General features: G+C 28.8%; 1 protein-coding gene and 1 pseudogene across 1 annotated transcript; both read left to right on the top strand.

The window, feature by feature from the left end:
* Nucleotides 1–5,889: 5,889 nt before the first annotated feature.
* LOC114168484 lies at nucleotides 5,890–6,542 on the top strand. The gene is made up of 2 exons (XM_028053322.1): nucleotides 5,890–6,020; nucleotides 6,102–6,542. The coding sequence occupies exons 1-2, from the start codon at nucleotides 5,922–5,924 to the stop codon at nucleotides 6,525–6,527; spliced, it is 525 nt and encodes a 174-aa protein (XP_027909123.1). The 5' UTR covers nucleotides 5,890–5,921; the 3' UTR covers nucleotides 6,528–6,542.
* A 4,479-nt stretch (nucleotides 6,543–11,021) lies between these two features.
* Nucleotides 11,022–12,011, top strand: LOC114170390 (annotated as a pseudogene).
* Nucleotides 12,012–15,534: the final 3,523 nt, after the last annotated feature.

The following is a 15,534-nucleotide window of genomic DNA, read 5'->3' as shown; positions in this document are numbered from 1 at the left end:
TTATTGTAAAACATTTTTTTTAAATGAAACAAAAATTAGTTATAAAAGAGAATAAATAAGATAAGTTTTTTTTTTTATATTACCTAGTAAATGAATAATTTATAGGATTGAATACTTGGAATTTGCACAATTGGTATTTGACTAATTTAGAAACTAATTTATTTGGTAGTCGATTTTAATGACTCATATAGAGATCAATTCACAAATCAGTTATAATTTTTTATTCATAATAAGACTATTTTAGTTATCAATAATTTTTAATTTATAAATTAATATCTAAATTGATCACTAATTATTTTTGTTATTAAAATTGATTATTATTCAAAGATTTTCATTTAGTGTTATTACTTTTGTAAGATTTTTTCATTTTTATAAAAATTTATTAAAAATGAGTTATCTGTAACTTTTTTCCGTAAGTTTTGTAAAATCCTTTAAACAATTTTTTCGTAAAAGAAATCTCATAAAATATAAAAGATCATTTACGTAATAAGAATCTCTGCGTACATTACATTTGCAGGAAACGCAGCTAGGGGAGCAAGTTTCAAATCTAATTTAATCAATATTTATCATATTTTAAAGAAATAACACATAAATAAGAGTGAGTGTTGTCACAATTCTTCTTGAGTCTTTGAACAACATGGTAACAAAAATATTGTTAACTTTGTTTTCAATTATTAATATATGAATTGAAGCAGGCAAATCAAATTATAAAGAAAATTAATATAGGTAAACTCAAGAAAAAAAATTAATACTAAATCTTTCAAAACAAAAATTTATAAAAATTAAAGGTATTTTATGGAACATAAGAGGATTGACTAGTATATGAAATTCAATGTATAAAATAATTTTTGTGAAGAAAATTATGACTTTGTTTTGAATAATAGATTGCTTTGTATGTGATATATAGTTTTATCATGATGTAATATTTTGTTTTTCTTCTTTTTTTCATTTTTAATAGAATTGTAATGACAACAATACCGGACATAAACTTATTTAGAAGTAGACGAATCAATAATGTGAAAAAAAAATACTAAAGATAGTATAATAAAATTCAAAATTGATGATTTAAAAAATTTATCTAATAATAATATTAATAATAATAACAATAATAAAAAAATATGTTGAGCGAAATTAAATGAAAAAGAGTAAAATATTTTAATTATTTAATTAAAATCAAAATTAAAAAAATTGAAAGAAAGTGAAATACGAGATTATTTAGATAATTAATTCATAAAATTAAAAATAGAAGTACAAATTAAAATTTTCTAAATTCAATATATATAATTAATTAACAAATTTGTGTTATATTTTATATATGTTTAGATGTATTTTTTCTTTATAAAATCGATAAATTCTAAACGTTGTTGATAATAAGTAAGTATTGTGACAACAAAGATGTTGAGAGTACAATGATTTACTTCTTTTAAAATAGTAGTCCCCTCTAATGTGACAATATTGAGCAGTGAGATATTTGTTCAAAAAGATTCAATAAAGTGAACTATTTCCAACCATTCATTGGGTTATTTGAAAAGGATGTATTATTTAAAACAATAAGAATTTTATGTTATTTATCACATTTTTAATGAAAATAATAAAAAAATATATTGTATTATTTTATATTAATCATTACATTATTTTATATTAGTTAAAAAAATAATTTATATAATTTTATTATTTTTTTCTATCATCTTCACTCATATCAATAAAATTATTTTCTTTCTTTTTATACTCGATAATAAGATAAACTTTTTTTTAAATATAAATTTTGAAAATAAGTTAAATTATGAGTATTGAAATCTTTTTGGATGATCATCTTCTAATAATTTTTTAGATGCATTTGATATGGACTCATGTTAAATAAGTTCTACATACATCATTAATTTGATTTGGTGGTTATTACCAAATTTGAGGACGTTTTTCAGATCAGGTTATAAAACATTTTCACATTCATTACATGTAACTCTAAAAACGTTAGAGAGTTATTTTCTATTTTCTTCGATTTTTGGATTCTCAAGAAGTTTCTCAAGTTTAGATGGCATTGATGCATCTTTTTTTTCACTTTCATCACAAGTCTTCTTCTTGAAAAAAAAAATCGATTAATTTACTCTTTATTATAATTTTTCTAATATAAATTTACCACCTTTCACCTATTTAGGGAAAGATAAAATTATGAATATCCCAAATTAAATCTCAAAACAAAGACTCAATATTTTAAGAAAATTAACAACTTTTAAATGATTAGTTTCTCTTACCTTAAAGTAGATTCCTAATAGTCTTACACAATTTCAAAGCCTAAAATAGTTTTATCTATCCAAAGAAGAGTTTGATCAACAATTAGAGCATGATTTTATGATATCTAAAAGATAGATATATGATTAGAGCGTGGAAAAGCCATATACAAGAGAAAAACATATTGGTTCGAAAAGAAAAAAGGATAAAAAAAGAACTTACTTAAAAGAATAAATCATTTGATCCAAAATGTTCTTTAACTCCTCAATTTTGTCATGGCACAATTTGATTTTGAAAATAATGAGAGATTGAGTATGAAAATTGAGATAAAAAGATAAGGAGAGGAAGAGGCGAAGATACATAAGAAAAAAGAAACCAAATAAAGAAATAAAAAAATTACAGAGAGATGGCAAATGTGGTTTTTAAATTTTAATTTTTTTTAAAACTAAATTAATATAAATATATTTTTAAAATATATATAGAAAATAAATAAATAAACGTTGGGGGATTTCATGTCAAAGCTAAGATCCGCCCTATAGGTACGATAATCATAATTAGTTATGTAGTATGTTTTATTTTTATTTGTGACTTAACTTTCACAAAAGGGGAATATGTTATTTAAATGTAAAATATGGGATCCAATTGTGGATGTAATTCAGAAACTCTGTAAACATGCGAACAGAAATGACAAATCCAATAATGAATATAACAATTTTGGATCACCATGTTCGTGAATTACTTGTATTAGTTTATCTTTTATCTCACTAATTTAGTTTTATTGATACTTCACTTTTATCTTCATCTCATTCTTCTTTCTCCATTTTATCTTTATATTCTCTACCTATTATTTTATATTTAAATAAAAAAACACAAAAATATGATCGTTGAAAAAAAAAACATGAATTCTTAATTATAATACACGTTAAAAGAGAATTCAGAAAATTGAATATGCTTGTAAATTAATTCATAGTATTGAAGAGTTATATATTCATTTGGATTTGGTCCTAATTGTGAAATCTTAGATATCAAAACACTTTAATTATTTAATTATATTGAAAAAGAATAGTTTGCTAATCTAATTGAAAAAAAATCCACATCGAGTCAACTTAGTTTATCCAAAATACACTAGACACGAATCAAACCAAAATCCTGGAGAAATAATTATGTACATTTTTTAGAGAATAAAAATAATAGATTTATAAGTTATGTCATAAATTAAAAAAAATATGTAAACAAAAAATAAATATGTAATATATATAAATAAAATTAAAATGTCCATGAATTTTTTTTATCTCTTTTCTGTTTCGAAAATGTTGTGTCCAATCACAAAAAATAAATCTCCATTTTACAAATACATATAAATGAGAGAGGAAAAGTACTGATCTATAACAATATTTAGAGATGATTCCCTCTTTTGTGTTCATATTTCAAAATATCAATTTTATTCTTTAACATATAATTATTTATTATATTTTTGAAAATTGACCGTTATTTTTACAAGTTTTTAAAAAAAATTGTCTATCTTTGCTTTTTCTTTTTTTCTCTATTTATCAACAGTTATTCTTTTTAAATATAATTTTATTTTATATATTAACTTAAAAACATTACATTATCATCACCTACTAATATAATATCACGTATATTTAAAAAATGCGTACAACACTTGTGTGTACGGTGGTTGTTTTAAATGAAATTGAAGTATTTATTTGAATGTATGCAAAACATTTAAAATACTTCATTGGTAATCGTGGTTTTAATTAAAATTTTTTATATTTCAGATAATGTCAATTTTTGTTTACATCTTATGTTTTATTTAATATTTATTTACTTTATTTAAATTGTATTTTTAAAATTTAAGATAATATTAATTGTTTTGATACTTATGACCTTATTTTATTTAATATTAAACTATTTTACATATATTCATTCACTATAATTTAAAAAATGGAAAGAGAACAATAACAAATTTATAAATATTTTATTAAATTTAAAAATTGAATTCTATTTTTTTTCTCAAAAATTCTTGAAGAACACTTAAAAACGAATAAAAAGAATAATATTTAATAATAATAATAATAAAAAGTCAATATTTCATGAAAAGTAAACTTCATTCAATGATAGAATAAAAATTATAATTTTTTCCGTAAGTTCGTAAAATCCTGGAAACAAAAATATTCGTAAGGGAAATCTCATAAAATATAAAAAACTATAAAAATTCCTTGATGAGAATCGAACTCAATTTTGACATGGGTGACGTGGCACCCTTTTTTTAATTTTTTTAACGTTTTTTAAATCAAAGAGAAGGCATGGTCACGTGCGTGTGGAGAGAGAAAGTGTCCCAAAATTTGTAGAGTGTTTAGGGTTGGTTCTGTGCGAATAAAACAAGGCATGAGAGAGAAAGTCACAGAAAATGCAAAATTTGGTGAGAGAGGGAGATAGAAAGGCGATCGGAGATCGGAGTTCGCGTGAGATAGATCGGAGTTCGCGTGAGATAGAAAGTCGGAGTAGAGGCAGAGGAAGGCGTTGCCGGAGAACAGGTGTGTGAGCAGAACTCATTGACGGCGTAGTAGGGCTTCCCCAAATCGAACATTTCCGGCAGAGAAGAACGAGCACGGTGGGTAGAAAGGAGGACGGTGAGTAGAAACCTTTCTCTGGCCGTAATGTATTTGTTAATGGTTGATTTTTTAATAACCGCTAATCTGGCACAAAGTGTGTGATTTCAATTCCGTTTTACTTATCTGTAGGGTTTCCCAATCATGTATTGTGGATTTGGTTGAGTATTGAGAAATTTCCATTTGGGTGTACTGCTGCTTTTGATTTTATCAGTGTACAAAACAGGGGAGTTTGGGGTGTTGAAATAATTGATTGAGGTGGTCAAATAATTGTTCATTTGATGTATATAATATTTGTGAAAGTCCTAACATTATGATTTTGTACAGATATGTATTTTCGTCATTGTTGTAAAGCGAAGTTCATTGGTGCTTTGAACGAAAAGTTAACTGTGGCACAAAAGGAGTATATTGCAAGCACCCCGTTTTGGTGGTTTGCGATGTTAAAGCAATCATTGAAGATAAGTAGAAACGTTTTATCTCACTTATGTTGTAGATGGGTTGAAAGAAGGGGTGGTTTTGATGTTGGTGGTGAAGTGGTTGAGTTTAGTTTATTAGACGTTTGTTTAGGGTTAGGATTGAGGGTGGTCGGTGAAAAAATTGATTTAAATGAGGAAGTTGTGGAGAGTGAGACGTGGAATACTTTTGGGCGTCAAAGAGTTGATGTTAAGTTCATATATGACTTTTTGATGAAATTTGATGATGATGTTGGTGATGTTGAATTATTTTGCAAGCTATATGTTGTGTTAGGTATTTCAGAGTTCTTGCTTGCAAGTAAAAAGGGTTGTGTTTTCCCCGTTATTTTTAAAGTTGTTGATGACATGGAAAATATTGGGAAATATAATTGGGGTACATTAGTGTATGAGTATTTGGTGTTTAGCTTGTGTAGTGCTTCGTTGGCGTTGCAGAACGAACCAAGTCGATTTGAGTTTTATGTGGTTGGATGTGCGTATTTGCTTGAGGTAAATTCATTTATTTTTTGTAGTGCTGTTTACATATGGATTTTATTTTCCATAAATTGAATTTATTAATGATTTTTTTTTTCAGTTATGGTCATTTGATCATTTGGTTGTTTGTCAATCAATGTTCAATTGTAAGATGAACTTGTTCCCACGGTTGTTGTATTGGATGAATGTGAGCGTGGGTGACAAGGTCATGAAGACTGCGTTTGATCACGACATGGTTTGGACGTGTTTAACTACATTAGTTATGTTTGCAATCTGTAACGTTTTATTGAAGTAAGACATGTGTTTTGTTGTGTAGGCTATTGTTGATGTGGCGGTGTCAAAGGAAGAACTTGATCATGCTATTGTAAGAGAAGCATTTGAACATTTCGGCACTGAATTCAAAACCCAAGAATTGAAGGACAAGGAAGAGCTACAGAGTTTGGTAGAACATCATGAAGCAGAGATAGCTGATTTGGAACAATCTATGTCCGCATTGGATGAGTTGGTTGCAAATTGGAAGGGTCAACAACAGAAGGATGAGGTCCGAGATGAAGTTGGTGATGATGTCTTCATTGATCCACGTGCATCCGTAATGACTGATGAAAAAGATGATGGTGCACAAGAAAGCAATATGTATGACCGTATGAAGGCCCGACCTAGGAGGCGATTCAAGAGTGTTGCCACAAAGACACCATATTCTGTTTATGGAAAGAACAAGTTGAAATCACTGCAAATTGGTTAATTTTGTTAATTTGAAAACACCATTGGTATTTGATTTAGATTTATTTAACAATGTTTGTTTTGGATTGATTTTACAGGACAAAGTATGTCCATGATTCTGTTATGTGTATGTGTGTTTCAAAATGTATGTTGCAGGTTTACAGCCTGGTTGATCCAAATTATATAACAGAACACCCCACTTCATATCACTTCACTCCCCAATTTGAGTACTTGTACTCCCCACTTGATAACCTAATTGATACTTCATAGAACAATTGATTTCGTACATAAAATAAAAGTGGTTCTTATAACTGTTTATCGTATTTTGGGTTGGTCATAATTAAATTAAAAATTCATTGGTTAACATAATTCAGAAATTTAAGATGGTTACTAAAAGTTGTTACTGTGAAGCAGAATATATAACACCACTCCCCTTGTAGTATAGTTTTAGTCCCCATTTTCTAAAGCAATTGGAAGTTTAAAGAACATTTAATTTCCTTCCAAAATTGAAATTGATATTAAAACTGCTATCGTAAATTTTGATTGGTCATAATTAAAATAAAATATTTATTTGCCTCATAAAATTCAGAAAATTTAAATGGTTGTTAAACCTGGCACGCTAAACCAAAATATATACCACCACTCCCCATTTGGGAAAGCTTTACTCCCCACTTTTTTTACGCAATTGGAAGTTTAAAGATCAATTGATTTCCTTCCAAAATTAAAATGATATTAAAACTCCTATCGTAAATTTTTGTTGGTCATAATTAAAATGAAATATTTAATTGCCTCCTAAAATTCAGAAAATTTAAATGGTTGTTAAACCTGGCACGCTGAACCAAAATATATACCACCACTCCCCATTTGGGAAAGCTTTACTCCCCACTTTTTTTACGCAATTGGAAGTTTAAAGATCAATTGATTTCCTTCCAAAATTAAAATGATATTAAAACTCCTATCGTAAATTTTGGTTGGTCATAATTAAAATGAAATATTTAATTGCCTCCTAAAATTCAGAAAATTTAAATGGTTGTTAAACCTGGCACGCTGAACCAGAATATAGACCACCACTCCCCATTTGGGAAAGCTTTACTCCCCACTTTTTTTACGCAATTGGAAGTTTAAAGATCAATTGATTTCCTTCCAAAATTAAAATGATATTAAAACTGCTAGCGTAAATTTTGGTTGGTCATAATTAAAATAGAATATTTAATTGCCTCCTAAAATTCAGAAAATTTAAATGGTTGTTAAACCTGGGACGCTGAACCACAATATATACCACCACTCCCCATTTGGGAAAGCTTTACTCCCCACTTTTTTTACGCAATTGGAAGTTTAAAGATCAATTGATTTCCTTCCAAAATTAAAATGATATTAAAAGTCCTAGCGTAAATTTTGATTGGTCATAATTAAAATGAAATATTTAATTGCGTCCTAAAATTCAGAAAATTTAAATGGTTGTTAAACCTGGCACGCTGAACCAGAATATAGACCACCACTCCCCATTTGGGAAAGCTTCACTCCCCACTTTTTTACGCAATTGCAAGTTTAAAGATCAATTGATTTCCTTCCAAAATTAAAATGATGTTATAACTGCTATCGTAAATTTTGATTGGTCATAATTAAAATGAAATATTTAATTGCCTCCTAAAATTCAGAAAATTTAAATGGTTGTTAAACCTGGCACGCTGAACCAAAATATAGACCACCACTCCCCATTTGGGAAAGCTTTACTCCCCACTTTTTTACGCAATTGCAAGTTTAAAGATCAATTGATTTCCTTCCAAAATTAAAATGATATTAAAACTCCTATCGTAAATTTTGGTTGGTCATAATTAAAATAGAATATTTAATTGCCTCCTAAAATTCAGAAGATTTAAATGGTTGTTAAACCTGGCACGCTGAACCAGAATATAGACCACCACTCCCCATTTGGGAAAGCTTTACTCCCCACTTTTTTACGCAATTGCAAGTTTAAATATCAATTGATTTCCTTCCAAAATTAAAATGATATTAAAACTGCTATCGTAAATTTTGATTGGTCATAATTAAAATGAAATATTTAATTGCCTCATAAAATTCAGAAAATTTAAATGGTTGTTAAACCTGGCACGCTGAACCAAAATATATACCACCACTCCCCAATTGGGAAAGCTTTACTCCCCACTTTTTTACGCAATTGCAAGTTTAAAGATGAATTGATTTCCTTCCAAAATTAAAATGATATTAAAACTGCTAGCGTAAATTTTGGTTGGTCATAATTAAAATAGAATATTTAATTGCCTCCTAAAATTCAGAAAATTTAAATGGTTGTTAAACCTGGGACGCTGAACCAAAATATATACCACCACTCCCCACATTTGGGAAAGCTTTACTCCCCACTTTTTTTACGCAATTGGAAGTTTAAAGATCAATTGATTTCCTTCCAGAATTAAAATGATATTAAAAGTCCTAGCGTAAATTTTGATTGGTCATAATTAAAATGAAATATTTAATTGCGTCCTAAAATTCAGAAAATTTAAATGGTTGTTAAACCTGGCACGCTGAACCAGAATATAGACCACCACTCCCCATTTGGGAAAGCTTCACTCCCCACTTTTTTACGCAATTGCAAGTTTAAAGATCAATTGATTTCCTTCCAAAATTAAAATGATATTATAACTGCTAGCGTAAATTTTGGTTGGTCATAATTAAAATAGAATATTTAATTGCCTCCTAAAATTCAGACAATTTAAATGGTTGTTAAACCTGGCACGCTGGACCAGAATATAGACCACCACTCCCCATTTGTGAAAGCTTTACTCCCCACTTTTTTTACGCAATTGCAAGTTAAAAGATCAATTCATTTCCCAAACATGAAACAGATGTTGATCAAAACAACAAACTAAAAAGACTTCAACACACATCTGTCTGGATGTAATAACATCAAACTAAATCTATGGACTTTGCAACATCACAGTAGCACCCATTAATGTAAACCTCAACTATAGGTTGTTTTTGGACGTGGTCGACCTCAAACACCAATCTGTCTCCCTCCTTCAACCTATTTTGAGCACAAAACTTCCTCCATCCTTGTCCAATATTTGTTGTTTCGTCTTTTTGCGACACAAGCAGTTTGCATTCAACTCCTCTTCGACGTCCAACTAGATATATCACGTCCATGCCAAGGCTCTTGATGACCTCAGCAAAATCAACATTCAAGTCCTGCTCAGATAATCCAAAATAAGGTTACCCATTGTAATAATAATTTCATTGTCATGGTCTTCTTCTCTCAACCTCCATTCCAAAAAAATCTAAATGAACAAATAACCTAAAAGATTAGTGGTCAAATATAATTAACATTTTCATAAAGTAAAAATGGTAGGCAAATATAATTAACATTTTCATAAAGTAAAATTGGTAGGCACTTATACATGGGTCTCTTGAAATAACTTCTCAACGCGTCTTCTCTTTAATTGAAAGTCCGTCCAGCCCAAAATTCGTGGAAAAACAATCTCTGCATCCGACACACATAATCGAAGCCGTTCTACGGCCCACAACTACAAAATAGAAATTTGTAAATCTCATCAATTTATATATTCCAAAAATCAGTAATAATCAGTAAATGAAGTTCTTTGTACCTGCAAAACTATTGTTGAGCCGCTTAAGCAGATTTCCGTTTGACCAAGTGCCAAAAAGGCACGACTTAAACTTTTTACCAGATACGTATGGACTGCTTTATCCCAGTTGTAAGTGGACAACCTATCTATATTGTCTAAAACACTGAACGGAATATTACAAATAGTTCTTGAATTCCTAGGGAAGTATAGGACAGCAAAACAAACTAAAATATACAATCGGCAAACATTATCAACATCAACAAACTCACCCTCTAACGAACTCTTAATGACATTAATAACATTTTCCCCCAAAGATTAAACCTTTTCGATTGGTAACGTTCTAAAAGACGAACCTTACACTAAAACAGTGTTGCGGAACGGCTTCCGGTTGGTTGGTTGTCGTTGCCGTCGACTCGCTTCCACTACATTCGATCCCCTCCGCTATCGTCGCTGTCGCAGGTGTGTCCTCTCACGGTCACCGCAACTTCTCTGTCTCCGCCTTTCCTTCGAGTTGCTCACGCTGTCGCCGTCTTTCCGCCGACTTTCTCACGGTCTTTTGGCCTCTTCTCAACTTCCAGAAACTGTCCCCCCCACTTCCTCCGACTTTCTCCCTCCCTGTCTCACAATCACTCTACAAATTTTGGGACACTTTCTCTCTCCACGTCTGCTTTACTTTTGGCAAAAAGAATAACTTTCTCTTTCCACACGCACGTGACCATGCCTTCTCTTTGATTTAAAAAACGTTAAAAAAAATTAAAAAAAGGGTGCCACGTCACCCATGTCAAAATTGAGTTCGATTCTCATGTTCAAATATCATTTCCCATTATATAAAGAGGCGAGCCAGTTCATCTTAGTATTGCTACATATAAACACATACATATACTCATCTTTCTTCTGCAGTTCAGAAAAGCTCATCCATGGCAAGTTTGAACTCAGCTGCTGCCACTGTCAGAAGGTAAAGTTATTAGTTGCTTAGTTTATTAGGTGTATTCGTTAGCCCTTAATCACCCCTCTGATCTCATACTCATTCCTGAATCTTTTATCAATGAATTATTACAATGTAACTTTTCTACATAAAAGAAGTTATTTTTCTTTGATTTCTAACCAAGCTAACATATATATTAAAACTAATGATTTTTCAGGCTTGAGGGGAAAGTGGCGATTATCACCGGTAGTGCCAGCGGCATAGGTGAGGCCACTGCAAGACTCTTCTCTAAGCATGGAGCTCATGTGGTGATAACTGATATTCAAGACGATGTGGGACTTTCGGTCTGCAATGAGTTGGAATCCGCTATATATGTTCATTGTGATGTGACAAAAGAAGAAGACGTTGAAAACTGCGTGAACATAGCAGTTTCCAAGTACGGAAAACTCGACATCATGGTTAATAACGCTGGTGAATGCGATGAGTTCAACCGAAGCATAGTGGAGAACACAAAGTCTGAGTTTGAGAGAGTGATAAATGTGAACTTGGTTGGTCCATTTCTGGGAACAAAGCACGCTGCAAGAGTGATGATTCCTGGTAAAAGAGGGTGCATAATTAACACAGCGAGTGTTGCAGGATGCATAGGTGGAGGAGCTACACATGCCTACACCAGTTCAAAGCATGCCCTAGTGGGACTCACCAAAAACACTGCGGTGGAGCTTGGACAATTCGGTATTCGCGTGAACTGTGTGTCCCCTTATTTGGTTGCCACACCGTTGTTAAAAAAAATTTCAATCTTGATGAAGAAGGAGTTCGTGAGGCTTATTCCAACCTAAAAGGTTCTTATCTTGTGCCCAACGATGTGGCTGAAGCTGTTCTTTATTTGGCAGGTGATGAGTCTAAGTATGTTAGTGGTCACAATCTTGTGTTAGATGGGGGATTCATCATCACAAACGCAGGATTTTCTCCTTCGCAATCTTAGTAAAAGTATTGTCTTTGAATATGTGAAGAAAGAGGAAGGCAATAATAAGGGAGTTAAGTATGCAAAAAAATAAAGATATATTGAATGTGGTTTTTAGGTTTAATTACTCATTTGTTTTTTTGTCTAAAAATGTCAAATTGATCCTTTAATTTTTTAAGTTTTAATTTGGTTCCAATTTTAAAAAACTTGATGTAATTTGGTTCTTTTTGTTAAATTTCTTGAAACAGATAAATAATTTTTTGTTAAAATTGTCACAATAATTATGTTAACTACATCAATAAAAAAAATCATTATTATTAACATCTTTAATTTTGATGAAAAATTCCTGATCCGTTTAAAAAAATTTAACAAATAAGACCAAATTATATCAATTTTTAAAAAATCAGGACTAAATTAAAACTTAAAAAAATAGATGACCAATTTAACAATTTTAGACAAAAATAGGAACTAAGAGAATAATTAAACCTTTTTTTTATACATTTTTCATCCAGACGCCATGTAGAACTTTAGGAATTCTTCTTTGCAATGTTACTCGTTATTCTTCTAGTAACTAAAGGTGGAGAAACTATTATAAGAGAGGATGACAAAAATTGTTGAATCCTTTAAAAACTATCGCCTTCTATATAAATAATTATATATTATAAATATTAACTATAGACATTTTTACTTTTATATATGTGAAATAAGAAATAAAGATTATTAAAAAAATATTCCAATAGAATGAGTTGATTTAAAAGGTATTGTTTAGGGATGTTTCCGTTCCTCATTTTGGTGATTAACGTGATATATTCAGGTTTATACAGGTAATAGTTTTTTTTTTTTTTTTAACAAAGACTCACTAGTAAAGTTTTTATTTTTAACGTCATTTAAGTGTACTAATTAATTAGTGTAGTTAAAACTGTTTCTATTTTTCTTTTCGTCAGTCAACCATGTGACACAAAATTTAAGATTATAAAAGTATTATCATATGAATTTAATATAATTTTTAAAATAACCGTCATTGAAATTATTAAAATTGGTTGTTATTATCTTCATATTAATAAAAAAAAATTTCTGTCCAATATTTAGCAGTAATTATATCTGTCAACAAATATCATAACTTTTAAGAAATAAATTTATTCAATATTTAGTGACTTATAAAAGTCAGAAAAAATGTAAATTTTCTAAAACTAAAATAAATATAAAAACCTAACCAAAATATAACTAGTAGAAAGCAATATATATATATATATATATATATATATATATATATATATATATATATATATATATATAAGAAAAAAATATATAACTTTTTTCTAAATATAAAAAGGGGGACATGTAAAAACAAATATATAACTTTATCCTCCATAAACTATATTACAACACAAGAAATTCAAAGATGGTATTTATATTTAATTTTCAAGAGTTTCATTATCCAGATTGATATATGACTTGTGGTCACTAGCATGTGTAAAGTGATGTGATAATGAATAAAACAAAAGAAAGAATAAAATGAGTTGAGGTAAAAGTAAACTATTGTTAAAAAAAATGTCTAGAAGATTATCCATTAGGCCATTTAAATGAAAGTTATTATATGGTAATTGAATATTAGTAGTTAATGATTCGCATTTATTTATTTCTTTTAGTTAAGAATATAGTTTGGAGAGCCTATGAAGAAAAGTCTCCATGTTTTTTTCTTCTTTGTCTTATTCATAAAAAAAAATTAATTTTTTTCCTTACTTTTTGGAAAAAATGAAATGAAGGACTCAAAGAGTGTGGACCACTAATAGTCTTTCTCCAATCAACTCCTAGTAGTATTTGTCAGCATAATATTTGTCGGTGAACATTTTCTCGGTTCTGCTATCATGCAAAATCCTTGAATCTTGCTTCTTGATCTCTTTTTAAAAACGTTCTAAAAATCATAAGGTCTAACCCATTAAAAATGCAAATATACTGAATATAGTAAGAGGTTCAAAGTTTCAACGATAAAACTAAAAGAATAATTTATTATTTCAAAAAATATATTGAAGTTTTATAACTAATCAGAAGGAGATGATGAGACTTAATATAACATTAAGAAGTTCATGAGTTACTAACTTCGATGAATTTTTGAGAAATTGTGATAATAGTGTAGCTATTATTTTCATATTTATATGATTTGTTTTTACTTAACTTTTCAACTCTTGAACTTCAATTTTAAGTTCATGAACACAATTTTGTTCTCCTAAATCGATAAAAGTAGGAATATCATCAAATTATTAGTTGGATGATCCAAAAGTTTGGATGAACAAACTTTGTCTCCCACACCTTATATTCGACTTGAATGTTTTTTTTTTCTAAATACTTGACCAAGAAAATTATTAGATGAGATTTTCACATAAGTAGTCCTTTGATTATGTGTCTCAATAAAATAATTTAAATTACATGATATAAATATAATTTAACAAGTAAATATATAAATAAATAATTATTTCCACAAAGATAAGAAATATCACACTTAGTACTGCACTAACAACGTTAAAGAGTTCTCACATATCAATTTGTGTGTTTTTTTTAATTATTTTTTTAAATTAAAAATTTATCATGTATAAAGCTGATGTAGTGCCACATGACAGGGCCAATGTAACATGTTACTACCACACCACGTGTCATTTAGAGATAACAAATAAACCCGTCCCGTGAATATTATAGAGAATTTCCGCATTGACTAGGTAGGAGATGAAAATGTACATATTTGTCCCATTTTTGTCCTTATATATATATATATATATATATATATATATATATATATATATATATATATATATATATATATATATATATATAAGGACAAGAATTTCTATTTTTTTTTCTTCTTATTTTTTGGTTTGTCAAAAAATTCATTTGCATCTCTAATATATTTCCCGTCTTATACCAACCTTTATGAAATTATGTTCATTTGATGTATGTCAATTAAATATTTTTTATGTCTAACATTGAATATTTTTACTCTTTTTTAATATTTTTATTTATTGTATAGTTTCTTTTCACGTGAGAATTTTTAACACTATCAATTTAATTATTTAATAGCATAAACATTTCATTTACTAGGTAATAAAAAAATTATCTTCTTTATTCTATTATTATTAATTTTTGTTTCATCTAAAGAACTCTTTTATTTGGCTGAAACAATTTTCGTTATCTATCAACCATCGACTAATTTGATATATCATTTTTGACAACTTTATCTTATAATTTGATATATCATTTTTTAAGTGGTCTCCCATCTTCCATTTTCTCATTTTTCAATATTTTAAAACCAATTAGAAGATGTCATCTCATATTATAAGATAAAATTGTCAAAATTTGATTGTTAACATATCATTGTCATATATATATATATATATATATATATATATATATATATATGTAATGCAATAAAATATAAAATCACGTCACTTTACGTTATTTTTTCTAAAAATAAAGTCAAAAAATATTGATTCAAAATTCTTTTCTTTTCAAATATGGATTTAGACATAGTGTACATTTAAATGAATGTGGA

Source organism: Vigna unguiculata, chromosome 11 (assembly GCF_004118075.2).
Source record: "Vigna unguiculata cultivar IT97K-499-35 chromosome 11, ASM411807v1, whole genome shotgun sequence".
In the NCBI taxonomy this organism is placed as follows: Eukaryota; Viridiplantae; Streptophyta; class Magnoliopsida; order Fabales; family Fabaceae; genus Vigna; species Vigna unguiculata.
This window is presented reverse-complemented; position numbering and strand designations above follow the sequence as displayed.

Coding starts and splice junctions, on each gene's coding strand:
- LOC114168484 (XM_028053322.1), top strand. CDS start 5,922: ATGTTCAATTGTAAGATGAACTTGTTCCCACGGTTGTTGTATTGGATG. Junction 6,021..6,101: donor CTGCGTTTGATCACGACATG/GTTTGGACGTGT, acceptor TTTGTTGTGTAG/GCTATTGTTGATGTGGCGGT.